The 15,501-nt window shown below is 35.1% G+C and overlaps 1 protein-coding gene across 1 annotated transcript in view; it reads left to right on the top strand.

The window, feature by feature from the left end:
* RADX (RPA1 related single stranded DNA binding protein, X-linked) overlaps positions 1 to 15,501 on the top strand; it is a 74,035-nt gene that overhangs the window by 57,065 nt on the left and 1,469 nt on the right. Inside the window, 2 exon segments of the mRNA XM_047716415.1 lie at positions 5,949 to 6,239; positions 9,977 to 10,144. Of these exon segments, the coding sequence (XP_047572371.1) occupies positions 5,949 to 6,239; positions 9,977 to 10,144 (459 nt within the window).

The raw sequence follows: 15,501 nt of genomic DNA, 5'->3' as shown, positions 1-15,501 counted from the left end.
GAGCCTCTGCCTTCAGCTCGGGTCATGATCTCGGGGTCCTGGGATCGAGTCCCACATCGGGCTCTCTGCTGGGCAGGGAGCCTGCTTCCTCCTCTCTCTCTCTCTCTCTACTTATGATCTCTCTCTGTCAAATAAATAAAATCTTAAAAAAAAAAAACATTTGATTGTTTTCTAGATTTCTGACAAAGTAATTTCTGACAGTTTCTACATATTTTTTAATGTTTCTGGGGCAGGGGGAATGGAAGCTTTGAGCTGCCTACTCTGCCATTTTGCTCAACTCATAAAGTTTTGTTGTTTCTTGATATTGTTAGTGGCTGCTGATAATAAATGCTGAGGTCCATTAATTCATAAGACGCTGTGAAATGGTCATAACCTAATTCTATCACTCCTTCTTCATTTAGTAACTGAAATAGCCTTATAAGGAAAAACTTCTAATTTATTATTTGGTTACTAAGATGTACAGTTCATTGAGGAAAGGCAGAATAGATGCTTGATTCTTTCTCTTTAGCAATTTTCAAAGTAATGGGTTGGATCCCTAGAATTTTCCAAAGATCGCCTATTAGTTTTTCATTGTTGGTATTTTTAATAATGCTTTGAACTCATAGATTTAAATATATTTGATGTGTTTCTTTCTGTTGCAATTACCATACTCATTGCTGGTCATGCTATTTTGTCTTTGGCTAGTACGAAACTCTTAAAATTTGCTTATGAGTCCTTTTGATATGACTCTAATTGTTTTAATAGCTTTTTGATAACTGGTTTGACAAAGTATATCCACGTTCATTGTGAACATTTTCTCCTCCAGACATAGAATCAGCTATTTTTCCACAGAGCTCTGGTATCTAAAGACTACAGATGATGCATTATGGGTACTGATTGGTATTGGTCTAGTTATTATTTCTAGGCCTTTGCAGTGGACAGAACTTGAAAATGTACTCAGCTGACTGGTTGGTTGCTTAGTTAAAACAAAATGTCATCATTTCATTTTTATATTTTCAATTCAAATTCATAACTACAGAATTTTGACTTAGGTGATAAAGATAGAAGAAGCTTCTTTTCATTACAAGAATCCTGGCTCTGAAGACCCTGGAGATGATAGAATCAGAATATTACATAGTAGTTTATTTGCTTTCACTCACCACATATAAAAACAGTTCCAGAATAATCACCTCAACATTTTTAACAACAATTTTACTAGAAAAAATTTAAGGTTTGTTTTGTGTGTTTTGCGATTATTTTGTCTTTGAATATGCCAACTAGGGATTCATGAATTATTATTCTTTAAAGCCACTTGTGATATTTCTCTCTGTATGGGTATACTATCAAGTAGATAGGAATTTAGGTTCATGTCTTTTATTTTGATGCTTAAAGATTGATTTCTTTAAATAAATACTTAATTTTCTAAATTATTTTCATAGTTGAATAGTCAAATATAGAAAAAGAATATATATTTAAAGAAGTTTATCTTTTATCCCTGTTCCTTGCACCTGATTCCTTCTCACCCACTGTAGGTAACTTTTTAATTCATTCTATAATGTATTTTTCCATTGTTTGTTTTATAATATAAGCAGATATGTGTGTATTTCAAAGAAAATGAGTCATGCTCCCCTTTCTCATATAAATGTTGTACTACTACTTTTGAGAGTAATTTGACAATACTAAATATGTTATACCCTCTGACCTATTTGTTGAGTACACAAGGAGACATGCCCTAAGATGTTTATTGGAGCTACTGTAAATGATGTGACAATGAAGATAAGGATGTATATATCTTTTCAAATTAGTGGTGTTGTATTCTTTGGATAAATATCCAGAAGTGGAACAGCTAGATCTATATGATAAATCTATTCTTAATTTTTTTTTAAAAGGCTCCATGTTGTTTTCCTATCAGCTACACTAATTTACATTTCCATCAACAGTATGTGAGGGTTCCTTTCTCTCCACACCTTCTCCAATAGTTATCTCTTGTCTTTTTTATAATAGCCATTCCAACAGGTTTGAGGTGATATTTTGTTGTGGTTTTGATTTGCATTTTCCTAGTAATTAGTGGTTTGAACTTGTTTTCATGTGCCTATTGGCCATCTGTATGTCTTCTTTGGGAAAAATGTCTATTCAGATCTTCTGCCCCTTTTAAATCAGTTTTTTTTTATTGTTGAGTTGTATGAGTTCTTTCTGTATTTTAGATATTAATTCCTCATTGGATATACGCAAATATCTCCTCCCATTGAGTAGGTTGCCTTTTTGTTTTGATGATGGTTTACTTTCCTGTGCAAAACTTTTTTAGTAGGATGTAATCCCATTTGTTTATTTTTCTTTTACTTCCCTTGCCTTTGGAGTCAGATACAGAAACACATCTCTAAGACTGATGTCTTAGGGCCTTAGGAGCTTACTGCCTATGTTTTATTCTAGGAATTTTATGGTTTCATGTCTTACATTCAAATCTTGATGCATTTTGAGTTAATTTTTCTGTATGGTGTAAGTTAATCTAGTTTCATCTTTTCCATGGGGCTATCCAGTTTTCTCAGCACCACTTATTGAAACAGCTGTCCTTTCTCCAATGTATGCTCTTGGCTCCTTTGCCATAAATTAATTGTCTGTATATATTTGGGTTTCTTTCTGGGCTCTCAGTTCTCTTCCATTGATCTGTGTGTCTGTTTTTATGCCAGCACCATACTGTTTTGATTACTATAAGCTTTGTACTATAGTTTGAAATCTGCCAGTATGATACCTTCAGCTTTGTTATTCTCTCTAAAGATTACCCTGGCTATTTAGGATCTTTATTTGTTCCATACAAATTTTAGAAGTACTTGTTTTAGCTCTGTGGGAAATGCCATTAGAATTTTGATGGGGATTGCATTGAATCTGTAGATTGCTTTGAGTAGTATGGACATTTTAACAATATTTTTCCAGTCTATGAACAGAGACTATCTTTCCATTTGTTTGTGTCATCTTCAGTTTCTTTCATCAGTGTCTTATATAGTACAGGTCTTTCACTACCTTGGTTAAATTGATTCTTAGGTATTTTTTTCCTTTTGGTGCAATTGTAAATGAGATTGCTTTCTTAATTTCTCTTTCTGATAGTTACTAGAGCATAGAAATACCATGCATTTTTATATATTGGTTTTGTATCCTTCATCTTTACTGAATTTGTTTCGTAGTTCTAACTGGTTTTTGGTTTTTTTGTGGGGTTTTTTGTTTTTGGTTTTTTTTTTTTGGTGGTTTTTTTTTTTTTGGTGCAGACTTTAGGAATGTATATATTACATCATCTGCAAATGGTGGCAGTTTTACTTCTTCCCTTCCAATTTAGATGCCTTTTTTTTTCTTGCCTTATTGCTGTGGTTAAGACTCCCAATATTCTATTGAAGAAAAGTGGTGAGAGAGGATATCCTGTCTTGTTCCTGTTCTTAGAGAAAATGCTTTCAATTTTTCACTGTTGAGTATGACAGCAACAGTATTATTGAGATCACAAAACATTACAGGTAGCCTCTGAGTTACACATTTTTTTAAAAAGTCTATTTTATACTTGCTACTGAATGAAAAGTACCCTGTTCTTTTCTAGCCTTGTAGCTCTTACACCAAGTTGAAGTTAGTTGATGTAAGCAGGGAAGAGGCAAAGAAAATAGCTCCTCACCCTCCCAAATGCCTCCATACATCCCTGCCCATCATTTTTATCCATATAATAAAATGCTCAGAGTAGATTTTGTGAAGAAACAAAATCACCATGCTTACATACATATGTTTATAATATGTTGGGGTTTTTTTTAACCTCACAACTTTAATGTGGTCTTCTACTAAAATTTTCTCCACTAAAATATAAGTCTACTCTCACCAGAAATTAGGGTAAAATGAATCATTAAAGTAGGTTATGATTATAACATATAATCATGTATATATGTGTGTGTGTATATATATGTATACATATATATGCAAAAACATAATTTTGTTAGGTAATTAACCTGTATCTTTGTTGTGCATAGGCTTAAAAACATAATGTGTTTCACATGGTAATTTTAGTAGTATTCAAACTAAAAATAAAAGAATTCCAGTTCATAATTTTCCATCATATTTTTAGAAAAATGTGAATTCTAGATGTATTTTTGTCTCCTAATTATTGCCTTTAAAATCTTGCCATTCACAAACAGTGACTGACAGTATCTCTTGTATTGAGATCATGCCCATTTGTAATAATTGTGAACATATAATCAGGGTAGGTACTTACAGTCCCAAGTTACTAAAATAAAAAAGAAAGCAGAATTTTCAGAGGAATTTTTCAGATAAAAATTTATACCTTGCTAGTCCTTGATACCAATACTCAAACAAAGCATAGCAAATATTCTGACTTATTCCTGATGGGGTCAGTCATAAGGTTTTTTTTTCCTGTAAGGTAGATGTGATTATTTAATTTTTAAAAATTGGAATAGCTTATAACTTGTTTTTTTGCATGCTATATTTTAGAATAAGTCAGAAATGTTCACTATAACTTGAGTCATTGTGATAGCTACTTACTGTTGTTCTAATTATGTATTTTCATCAGCTTGGGGAAAGGAAGCCTATTTTAGAAAATAAAAAAGATTAAATCATTCTACAGTTCTCAGTTTAATCCTGTTAACTGCGTTTTTCTCTTGGCTTTGATTAATTTCATTCTTTTTCATGTGCAATTACCTTTTTATCCTTTTTGTTATCAAGCATTATTATAGGAGATTGTGTTGATAACTGAATTTTGAATTAAACTCTTATAATATTACAGTGGTTTGAGTTCTTAGAGAATAAGAAATGTGTATTCAACTTCTTTATCTTCACTTACAACTCAGTCTAGAACTTTACCCCATAAGAAATTTTTAGTAAGTCTCTGGGGAGGTTTAAAAAAAAGTGGTGTGAGAATAGGGTATATTTCAAAAGCAGAAGTTGTGTATCAATCACATTGAAACTTTGCTATTGAAACCCCCTTCAGCACTAGCATGGTTCTTTAACCTAGGATAATAATGAGCACTAAGGCATGGGCCACCTGCAAGGAAGCAATTCAGCAACCTTGGTAAATTCTGGAACAGAGTTGCTGTCAGCTTGTCTCAGCTAGCAGAACTGACAACATGAGAGTCTGTTTCCAATATCTATTTTTTCTGATTATGTCATGTGCCTTCAGCTCCTAGGGTGTATTATTCAATTAAAATATTATTTTACCAAATTCTTTAGCACAGTATTTGGAATATATAAAGTATTCACTAATTATTTGTTGAATGAAAGAAAGAATGAATGAATGTCATAATGTGTAGGGGAGAAATTATATTCTGCCTTAGAAATTGAATGTGTTAGATAAACTGTACGTAAGTGATAAATTGACTTGACGATAGAAAACAATCAAGAATTGAAGGGATTTTTCATCTGAGTTTAGTTCCCTCTTTGTTTTCCATGTTATTTAGATCAGAAAGGAGTATCATATATAATAAGTGATTTTCTTTAAGGAGAGTATATCCATGAAGAAGACTGTATTTTGTGTCTGTTCAGGCTCCTTTTAGCAAAGATTAACAAATTTTATTTGAAGCTTAAATTCCACCAATAGTGAGTGGTGGTCACATCTCTAACAGTTATGAATTGGACTTAACTTGAATTTGTCATTGAATATAAAAGGAATATATGTTTATTTAAGAGAGTTTAGAAAATACAGAAAACATATAAGGAAGGTAATTACAAATCTTCATAATTCCAGCAACAGAGAAAAACAGTATCAGTTTCTAATATTTTGAAGGAAAAGTTTATTTTGAAATGAATTTCATTTTCTCTTCTCTTTAATAAGAATTATCTTTTGGACATTCAATTTACATTTTATATGTGGTTATTTGATTTTTAAAGTTAATTAAGCTATTCCTCATTAATCTGTACTTTTTTGTACTGAATGATTTAATTGGATTAGTTTGCAAGTCCATTGTATCTATCTCATTTTTCTTTAATAGGTCAAGAAAGCGCAAGCACCAGTACCGCAGGAAAAGCCAAAAGAACTATAAGCGATAGGTGGGAAAGTCAGCTGTGGAAAGAGAAAAAGTTTGGCTTAATTGATCACCTGCATTACAGCCATGTTTATCCTGAAAGTATTCCACGAAAATTTATTTTCGAGCAGAGGAAGTTTCTTACTGAGCAGTTTAATTCTCAGCCTGCAAAGTACATACCACCGGAGGGAAGGCCCCCAAACCTTGAGGACTTTAAGAGTGCCCTAAGCCTTGGACATTTTGAAGTGACCATCCTAGGTAAGCAAAGCGTCCTTTTCTTTGAATATCATTAATTTAATATATTTTTAATATAAACAATACTATTTTGCTTGGAAAAAAATAAGCTCCCCCTCCAAAAAAAAAAAAAAAGTCCAAGGAAAGTTCCTGTTTAGCTCAAACCAGTGGAGGCATGGAGCACTAATTCTGGAATACATTAAGCTCTAATTGTGGGCTTTTAAACATTGGCAAGTCCTAGGAAAGTATTTGGGCAGAGAAGAATGGGAACCAACAGAACTTTCCTCACCCCTGACTACCTGTCCCTAATATCATTGCATAATGAAAGTAATTATAATGTATGAAACCTGAAGTACCTACTATCAGATTTCATCACCATAAGATACCCATTTCCCCCATATTTTAACCTCTGAAAAATCGGTATGCATCTTACAATTGAAGTCATGCCTTTGTTCAGTTGGTAGCATTTTTCTTAGTGGCATCTTGGAGTAAGTAAAATATGGTATATTGCAAGCATTATGCTAGGTGCCAGGATTATAAATTGCCTCCCCTCAAACGTGTGCATGTGTATGCACACATGCGCCTACACACACACACACACACACACACACACACACACACACACACTTTCACACTTTTTTTTTTTAAGATTTTATTTATTTATTTGACAGAGAGAAATCACAAGTAGGCAGAGAGGCAGGCAGAGAGAGAGGAGGAAGCAGGCTCCCCGCTGAGCAGAAAGCCCGATGTGGGGCTCGAACCCAGGACCTGGGATCATGACCTGAGCCGAAGGCAGCGGCTTAACCCACTGAGCCACCCAGGCGCCCCTTTCACACTTTTTATCGGAAAAGAAATTTAGTGGTCACAAAGAATCGAGGAAGAAGATATATAAATTTCACATAACACACACTACAAAAGAATAATATGAACTAACTTGTTTGATTTTATATTTTCCTCTAATTTTGAATATAGTCCAGATATATGATCACATTTACCTAGACAGTAAAATATAAGTTACTTACTGAAGTAACACATGAACAGGAAGTCACCATTGAAATACAAATGTATGCACACTGTAGGAAGGATAATTTGTGTTCATCTCCATTGGTAACAGGAATACAGATGAATTCATATTTGAACACTCAATGTTCAAATGTCTTAAAGTCTAGTATTTGAAAACTATAGGTAAAAAATGTGTACATGTACATTCATTTTCTCAATTTAACAAATACTGAGCATCTAATGTGTGGCCAGCACTGTTCTAAGTCCTGAGGTTACAAGGTTACATGAGTGAACACAACAAATAAAAGAGCTTGCTGATAAAAGAGATGGTAATAAATGCTAGAAAGGGGGTTTGAGTTTAAGGTAGTAGGAAAAGATTACATTTTATCTTTTGGGGGGAGGTGCAGAGAGAGAGGAAGAGAAAGAATCTTAATCAGGCTCCATGCCCAGTGTGGAGCCTGGTTTTTGGGATGCAGTCTCACAACCCTGAGATCATGATCTGAACCAAAATCAAGAATCAGAGGCACCCTGGAAAGGATTACATTTTAATAGAATGGTCAGGGTTAGGGTTAACATTTCACAAATGTAAAAGTAACATTTCACAGAATCCTGATGGGGGTGAAAGAACAATCTGGTTATCTGAGGAAAGAATATTCTAGGCACAGAAACAGCAAGTATGGAGGCTCTGAGGCCTGTTTACTTATACATTTGTACCCGGAACTCTAGTTTTAACCAAAGAGCTCACGACAAATTTCATGAGTAATGATGAAGCTAAACTTGCCGTATTTTATAATGTAGAAAATAATTCAAAATAGTATCAATGACACACAGATAATAAAACTACCTTTCTGAGAATATCAGGATTTCCAACTTCTGATATTTTCTCAATTCTAAGCCCATACTTTCTTTTTTTTTACACTTGGGAGTTGGAATGCATCTTACAGTCAATGGATACATTTAATGCAGAGTTTCCTTTTTATTAAAACTGTTATTAAGTTGATGGTATATCTTAGAGTTAAATTTGGTCTTAGAATCAAGGAAATAAGATACCAGCATGTGTACTTCTACTTGAGTTTTGCAACATTGCTTAGAGTTATGGGATAGTTACACTTCTTATACTGAATTGAAATCCTCAGGAAATTCTGGATATCATGACTATTACAGTTTATGAATACCAAACTTTAGTAATCCTTAAAACCTTTAAAGAGCCCTTAGTTGTATGTTAACTTAAAGCTGTAGACATTTAGTGTCATTTGCCCATAAAAAGCAAAAATATATACTGTGTCTGGGTAGCTCAGATGGTTAAGCGTCTGCCTTTGGCTCAGGTCATGATCCCAGGGGCCTGGGATGTAGCTATATCCCTGCCCAGTGGGAAGTCTTCTTCTCCCTCTCACTCTGCCATTCTCTCCACTTGTGCTCTCTGACTCTACCTCTCTGTCAAATAAATAAATAAAATATTTTTTTAAAAAAGGCAAAAAAATGCCCTTGTGTTTCTGGATCAGTTTGCAGTTTAACAGGAAGGAGTTTGTTTACCTATCACTGACCCATGCCCAGTAGTTAAGAATCACTATAGCGATGAGTAGAGGAGATAATAAGGTCATAGAATCTATAAAACTTGCTTGCTATGTATCAGGGAAGAACAAAAGGAAGGAGTTAAGGATAACCTCCAGGGTTCTGTTTGGGGTGACTGGGTAGAATTCATAGGGTTTTCAAGCTGTGTTCTGTGTGTTTATCCTTCCTTCAGTCAAGATGGTCTCCTTACTCTGATCTATAATTTTGGCTACTCCCTGCTCTGCCGGAAATAACTTCTCTCTTGTTTATTTAAATGCTATTCAACCTCTTGTACCCAGCTCAAAGCCTTGCCTCTAAAAAGTCTTTAAAAGAAAGGTTTTTGTTTTGTTTTGTTTTTAGTGAGAAAGCATGCAAAAACAGGGGGAAGGGCAGAGGGAAAGAATCCTCAAGCCAACTGCCCGCTGAGTGCAGAGCCCAACGCAGGGCTCAATCTCAGGACCCAGAAATCATGACCTGAACTGAAATCAGGAGTCAGACACTTAACCGACTGAGCCTCCCAAGCACCCCTAAGAAGTCTTTTATATCCACCCTAGTAGACATTAACCCATACAAAGAGATGACAGTCACAGGTCAGGATTTACTTTAGGTTGCTCCTCCATACCCCCTTTTCTGCTGCAACTTTTATAGCCCTAATGGCAAGTAAATGAAGTTTGTATTGTATAATAAAGGACAGATGGGACCTTTTTTTTTTTTTTTACTACCATCCCTGGCTTTGCTTGAGTCATACATCCTTAAGTCCAAATGGCATAAAGGGAACCAGTAGTTATCTCTGAATTATTCTATTCTGTAATGGCCCCTGACATAATGACCAAGAAAATATTCTACATGTCTTCATTTATGTGACCAGGTCATCCTCTGGATATTAAAATTTAAATCATCTATCAATAAGTAAAACACTTTGGAGTTTTTTTGGGGGTTATGATTTTTGTGGGGGTTTTTTGGTTTTTGATAAAACATTTTGGATTATTATTTCCAGGAGTGGTGATAGACTGCACTAAGTGCCTCCTCTTCAACCAGTTGCATGTATTCATAAAGTTTTACACAGCAAAGGGTTTAGTTCCTGACTTTGAAACCATGCATTTATACACGTGAAACTATTTGGCATATGTCAGGATCAAACCAGCGAACCTGGCCTCATTACCTTCCTGACTAACCCACTTTTAACAAATTGTGGTTTTTCTATATAGGTCTGAACCATGAGATCGCAATTGATGTTGCATTCCTGCCCATGTATTGTCCAGAAGATCTCCGAACATCCCAAATCGACACATTACTAACCTGCATGAATTACAGCTGTGTGTATCCGCAGGATGAACCTGGAAATGACACACTGGCAGGTTCAAGAGCACTTGCAGGTAAGATCATTTCAGTATTCCTTACACTCAGAAGATAAAATTAATATCATAAACACTTCTAATCTTAAGATGTGATTATATAAATGGTTCTAGCTTTAACATTCAATATAATTTAAAGGGGCGTTTGGTAAATGTGCCCCAAGATTTAGAAATGAGAATATATTTTTAAATAAAATTGGACAAATTAATGGTTTTGATTCCAGGCAGACATTAAGAATGTTCTCTTATAATACATTTCTAAATGTAAGTATTCATTAGATTTAAGTGGTATAACATGGAGCAGTGCCAATTCAACTCTTCTCTCCTTTTAACTAAGGTGGGATGATCTGTCCTTTCATCTTACAATTGCCTGAAATTTTAAGACCTCCACAGCATAGTACAGTATGGTTGTTTTCTCTTATAAATGTTTAGTTATTCAAGTGCTATGCAATAAATTCCTTGAGGACAGCTAGGAGTTCATGTAATCCCAATAGTGAAACACTTCAACTGACTAATTGTTTAGGCTGCTACATAATTTACTGAACTCTAAATTATTTCTATATTCCCATAAAATTATGTATCCAGTTATAATTATCTACTTCCTGTTGTCATCTCTATTTCCTGAGTGGGTGGTAAAGTTTCTAGCAGTTCTCATTGAGCTTAGAAGGATATTGCATTTACAAGAGCTTTTAAGACAGCCTTTATTATCTTGGGATTTTGTGGTGGGTCTTTCTAAGATGATGAAACTCTTGAGTACATATTGTTTTTAAACAAGTTTTATGAACTGTGCCTGATGATGAAGTAACTTTTGGCAGGAATGGTTACTGCAAACTAAGCTTGAATCTCTTGTTTTAGGAGTCTTTTACTTTTACCACAGTTTATTTTAGAGATGCTATAGTAGCTGACTTTGCAGTGTAATTTCTACATTGCAGCTCTTTTCACTTCCAGAAAGTCCAGATTTCTTAATTAGTGCCCTAATATATAGTTTAAATATTTGTGTATTTATTTTCTTGCAACATACAACATCTACTTTCATCACATTTCTTCTGCTATGTGTATATGTTATTATTGGTATGAAATATCAAGGCAAAATTCTCAGTTGTTAATGCCAGTTGTTCTCCAAAAGTCATTAACATGGTCACCTGAAAAAATCTAGTATCATCCTGCCCAGGCAGTTAATATTTGAGACATGAAGGGCAAGAACAACTAGAAAAGTGATGTGGTAATCAAAAGCAAGGTGATTTGTTTCAAGCAGAATATGTCCCAAACCATTTGTTGAAGATATTTTTTCCCCATGGATATTCTTTCCTGCTATGTTGAAGATCAATTGATCATATAGTTGTGAGTCCATTTCTGGGGTTTCTATTCTGTTCCATTGATTTATGTGTGTTTTTATGCCAGTACCATACTGTTTTGATTACTATAACTTTGTAATATAACTTGAAGTCCAGGATTTGATGCCTCCAGCTCTGCTTTTTCAAGATTGCCTCAGCTATTCTGGATCTTTTGAAGTTCCATATAAACTTTAGGATTGTTTCATCTAGTTCTGTGAAAAATGCTGTTGGTATTTTGATAAGGATTGCATAAGATCTGCGGATTGCTTTGGGTAGTACAGACATTTTAACAGTATTTTTTCTTCCAACCTATGCGTATGGAATGTCTTTCCATTTCTTTATGTCATCTTCAATTGCTTTCATCAATGTTTTAGAGTTTTCATAGTACATGTCTTTCATCTCTTTGGTGAGATTTATTCCTGGGTATCTTATTATTTTGGTTACAGTTGTGATGGGGTTGTCTTTTTAATTAATTTTTCTGCTGTTTTCATTATTACCGTATAGAAATGCAACTGATTTCTGTATGTTTATTTTGTATCCTATGACTTTAGTGAATTTTTTAAATCAGTTCTAGCAGTTTTTTGGTGGAGTCTTTCATGTCGTCTACAAATACTGAATGGTTTACTTCTTCCTTACCAATTTGGATGGCTTTTGTTCTTTTTTGTTGTATGATTGCTGTGGCTAGGACTTCCAGGACTATACTGAATAAAAGTGGTGAGAGTAGACATCCTCATCGTGTTCCTGACCTTAGGGGAAAAAACTCTCAATTTTTTCCCATTTAGGATGATGTTAGCTGTGGGTTTTCCATGTATGGCATTTATTATGTTGAGGTGTGTTCTCTCTTAGAACTACTTTGCAGAGGTTTTTCATCATCTATGGATGTTGAACTTTATCAAATGCTTTACCTGTGTCTATTGAAGTGATCATATGGTTTTTAGCCTTTCTTTTATTGATGTGATTTATCATGTTGATTGATTTGCAAATATTAAACCACCCTTGCAACTGGGAATAAATCTCACTTGGCCACCCCCCCACACACACACAGTCTTAAAGAAATACACATACATGGAATTATAGTAAACGTACAGTTCCATAACCACCTTTTTCCTCTTGACAATGTATCTTGAATAGCTTTCATGTTAGTATATAGAGAGCTGCTTCATTCATTTTAATACCTATAAATATTTAACTATGTGTACGTACCAAAATTATTTACTCAATCCCCTAGTGATTGGTGTTGAGATTATTTTAAAATATTTTGGCTCTCAACAAAGAGTACCACGATGAGTATCTATCTATCTGTGTGTATATACATATTTTTTGCACTTATACACATATCTGTAAGATGAATTCTTAGAAAAGTAGTCACTGACTCAAATATGTAGGCATTTAAAATTTTGGCAGATACTGTCACATTGTCATCCAAAAAGTTTATACTGATTTACACTTTTACCAAAAGCAAGAATCACACTTTACTCACACCTTTAGAAATTCTAGGTATTGTTGTTCTTGTTACTCTTTGGCAGACTGATAGCAAAAGAAGTCACCCTCACTGTGTGCATCTGTGATGTTTCGAAAAAAGTACAGTTTTTATGCACAGGTCTAACAATTTAAAGTGAAATGTAGAGAAGCTCATTCTAAGGTGCTTCTAAGAGAATCCCTATGTGATGTAAATAATAACATCTTAATTTCATGCTAGGTTTTCTTTTTTTTTCATATTAGGTTTTCTAAAGTAGAAAATGATTGTTTGCTAATACCTGAGCTTTGTGTCAGCCACCATTCTAGGTGCCCTACATCCTGAGTATTTAATCTGCACATTCTCTAACGTAGTACCAGATGAGTAGTTTGAGAGGTCGTCATTTGCTCAAAGCATTAACACAAGTAGGCAGAGTCACTTACCCAAACAGTGGATTTACTTATACTTTATGTTTCAGTCATTCTGTTAATCATTATTTATAAAAGTCAATATATGATAACAATTTGAATTATTAAGGTTTGGGTTGTTGCTGTTAGCATCAAAGCTAAAGATCTCAAAATCTTTCCAAAGCATCTAGATTAAAGTCCATCCCATTCAAAGAAGAAAGAAGTTATGTACTTATTTTCTATATTTGTCATTATTGTATTCATTGTGCATTAGTGAATTTGCACAGTTGTAAATCATTCATCAGATTTTGTGACATATCTAACAGAGGTGGCTTTAATAATGAAGTTAACAAAGACTAAGCTTGAGAAGCCCTCACTTGCTTCAGTATTGTTATGTTTAAAAGGGGATCCTAAATAGTATGCCCTTGGGGCACCTGGGTGGCTCAGTGGATTGACCATCTGCCTTCAACTCAGGTCCTGATCCCAGGGTCCGAGTCAAGCCCCAAATGGGGCTCCCAGCTCAGTGGGGAGTCTCTTTCTTCCTCTCACACTCTCTGCGTGCTCTCCACCCACCCTCAAAAAAAAAAAAAAAGTCTTAATAAATAAATAAATAAACAAACAAACAAACAGTATGCCCTTCAGGCCCCACAAAACCTAGATCCACCATTGGCTTTTAGGTACAGCTTTACAGCCTATGAAGGTTAAGAGCACATGTCTTGAGGCCAAATTCATAGAGACAGAAAGTAAAACAGAGGTATCTAATGGGGAGTTAAGATTTTAAAGGTATGCAAATTTCTGTTTGGGATGATGAAAAAGTTCTGAAAATGGATAGCAGTGATGGTTGCACAATACTGTGTGAATATATCACACAGATGCTACTACTAATGTCAAAATATGGACTGATATTCCAAAGCCATGTGGCTCTGCATAATGTTTTCATTTTCTCATACTTAAAATGAAGTCTTTGTCACATGTAGCCATTGAAGTCTGTGATCCGTTAGCTTAGTAGTGGTCAGTTAGTGTTTGGAAGAGTTTCTTTAAACATTTGGAGGAGAGAAAAGGAAAACAGGGACAAAAATGATCTCCAGTTTTTGCCATTGGATCTGTGTTCAGTGCTTACCCAGGCTGTTTACAGCCCTGCCTTAGCTTTCACTTCCTGCTCTGCAGAGCCTGATGGTCAGCCAGAGGTGAATATTTGGAGTTTTCCCTCAGGCCTTTTCTGAGTATGCATCCAGCGCTAGGCATACATGTAGGCTTCTTGATGCCCCAGTGTACACAGAAGGTTTTAAGAAGCCCTTATTCCCCCACATGTGGCTTTTCCCAACCCTTTCCTCCTCAGGCTTTTTGATCTGTTGCTTGTCCCAACTTTATACTTTGCCCCAGCTGCTCTGGCTAATGTTTTTGCCTCCATATGCTTTCAACAAAAGCCACTGGGGAAGCTACCCCAGTTGTGGGAATGCCCCAAATCAGGTGAAATGAAAGCAAGCTTTTGCATCTGCCCTTGAGGGAATTGCCCAGTAGGTCCAAACTCACAACCACGTCTTTGAGACCATCTTTGCACCATCTGGTACAAACAGCCTACACCAGGAGTGTTAGCTGCTGTCTTCCTGGCTGCTGCTGATACAGGGAGTACATGGGCAATTTAAACCACCTCAGCACGTTCTTACCTCAGTGCGGCAGCTCTTTCTCTATTAATCTTTCCCCTGATTGTTTTAAGTTCTTGTATAGATGCCAGAGTTCTGCAGAAGTTGATCTGAGAGTTTTTGTCAGCCCGTAAGTTGCTTTAGTGGAGGGTCACAGCTCTGAAACTGCCTACTCCACCATATACAGTAATGTCCTTCACCTGATCCATATTTGGTAGAGCTTCTTGAGAGTATCCAAAGCTAAGTGTTAGTTAATAAAGCTGTTTCAGAGGAAATATCCTTTAAAAAAAACTTCAATTCCATGTAGTTTGCTTTACATCTATTAAGTTTTGTAAAGAATTGACAATTAAATTCTAAATAGAAAAAATTATTTTTGTAGTCCCTTGAAGTGTAAACAGTAGGTTGCTTACTTGGTACCATATAAATAACCCTGAAAAAATATACACTTACTTTAGTCCACCAAAAAGATTTGAAAAGTAAAAATAACTAAATATGGCTTTGGAATACCAGCCCATATCTTGACATTAATAGTAGCATC

This window comes from Lutra lutra, chromosome X (genome assembly GCF_902655055.1).
Source record: "Lutra lutra chromosome X, mLutLut1.2, whole genome shotgun sequence".
Lineage (NCBI taxonomy): Eukaryota > Metazoa > Chordata > Mammalia > Carnivora > Mustelidae > Lutra > Lutra lutra.
Note: the sequence above shows the minus strand (reverse complement) of the source record. Positions and strands in the feature narration are given on the sequence as shown.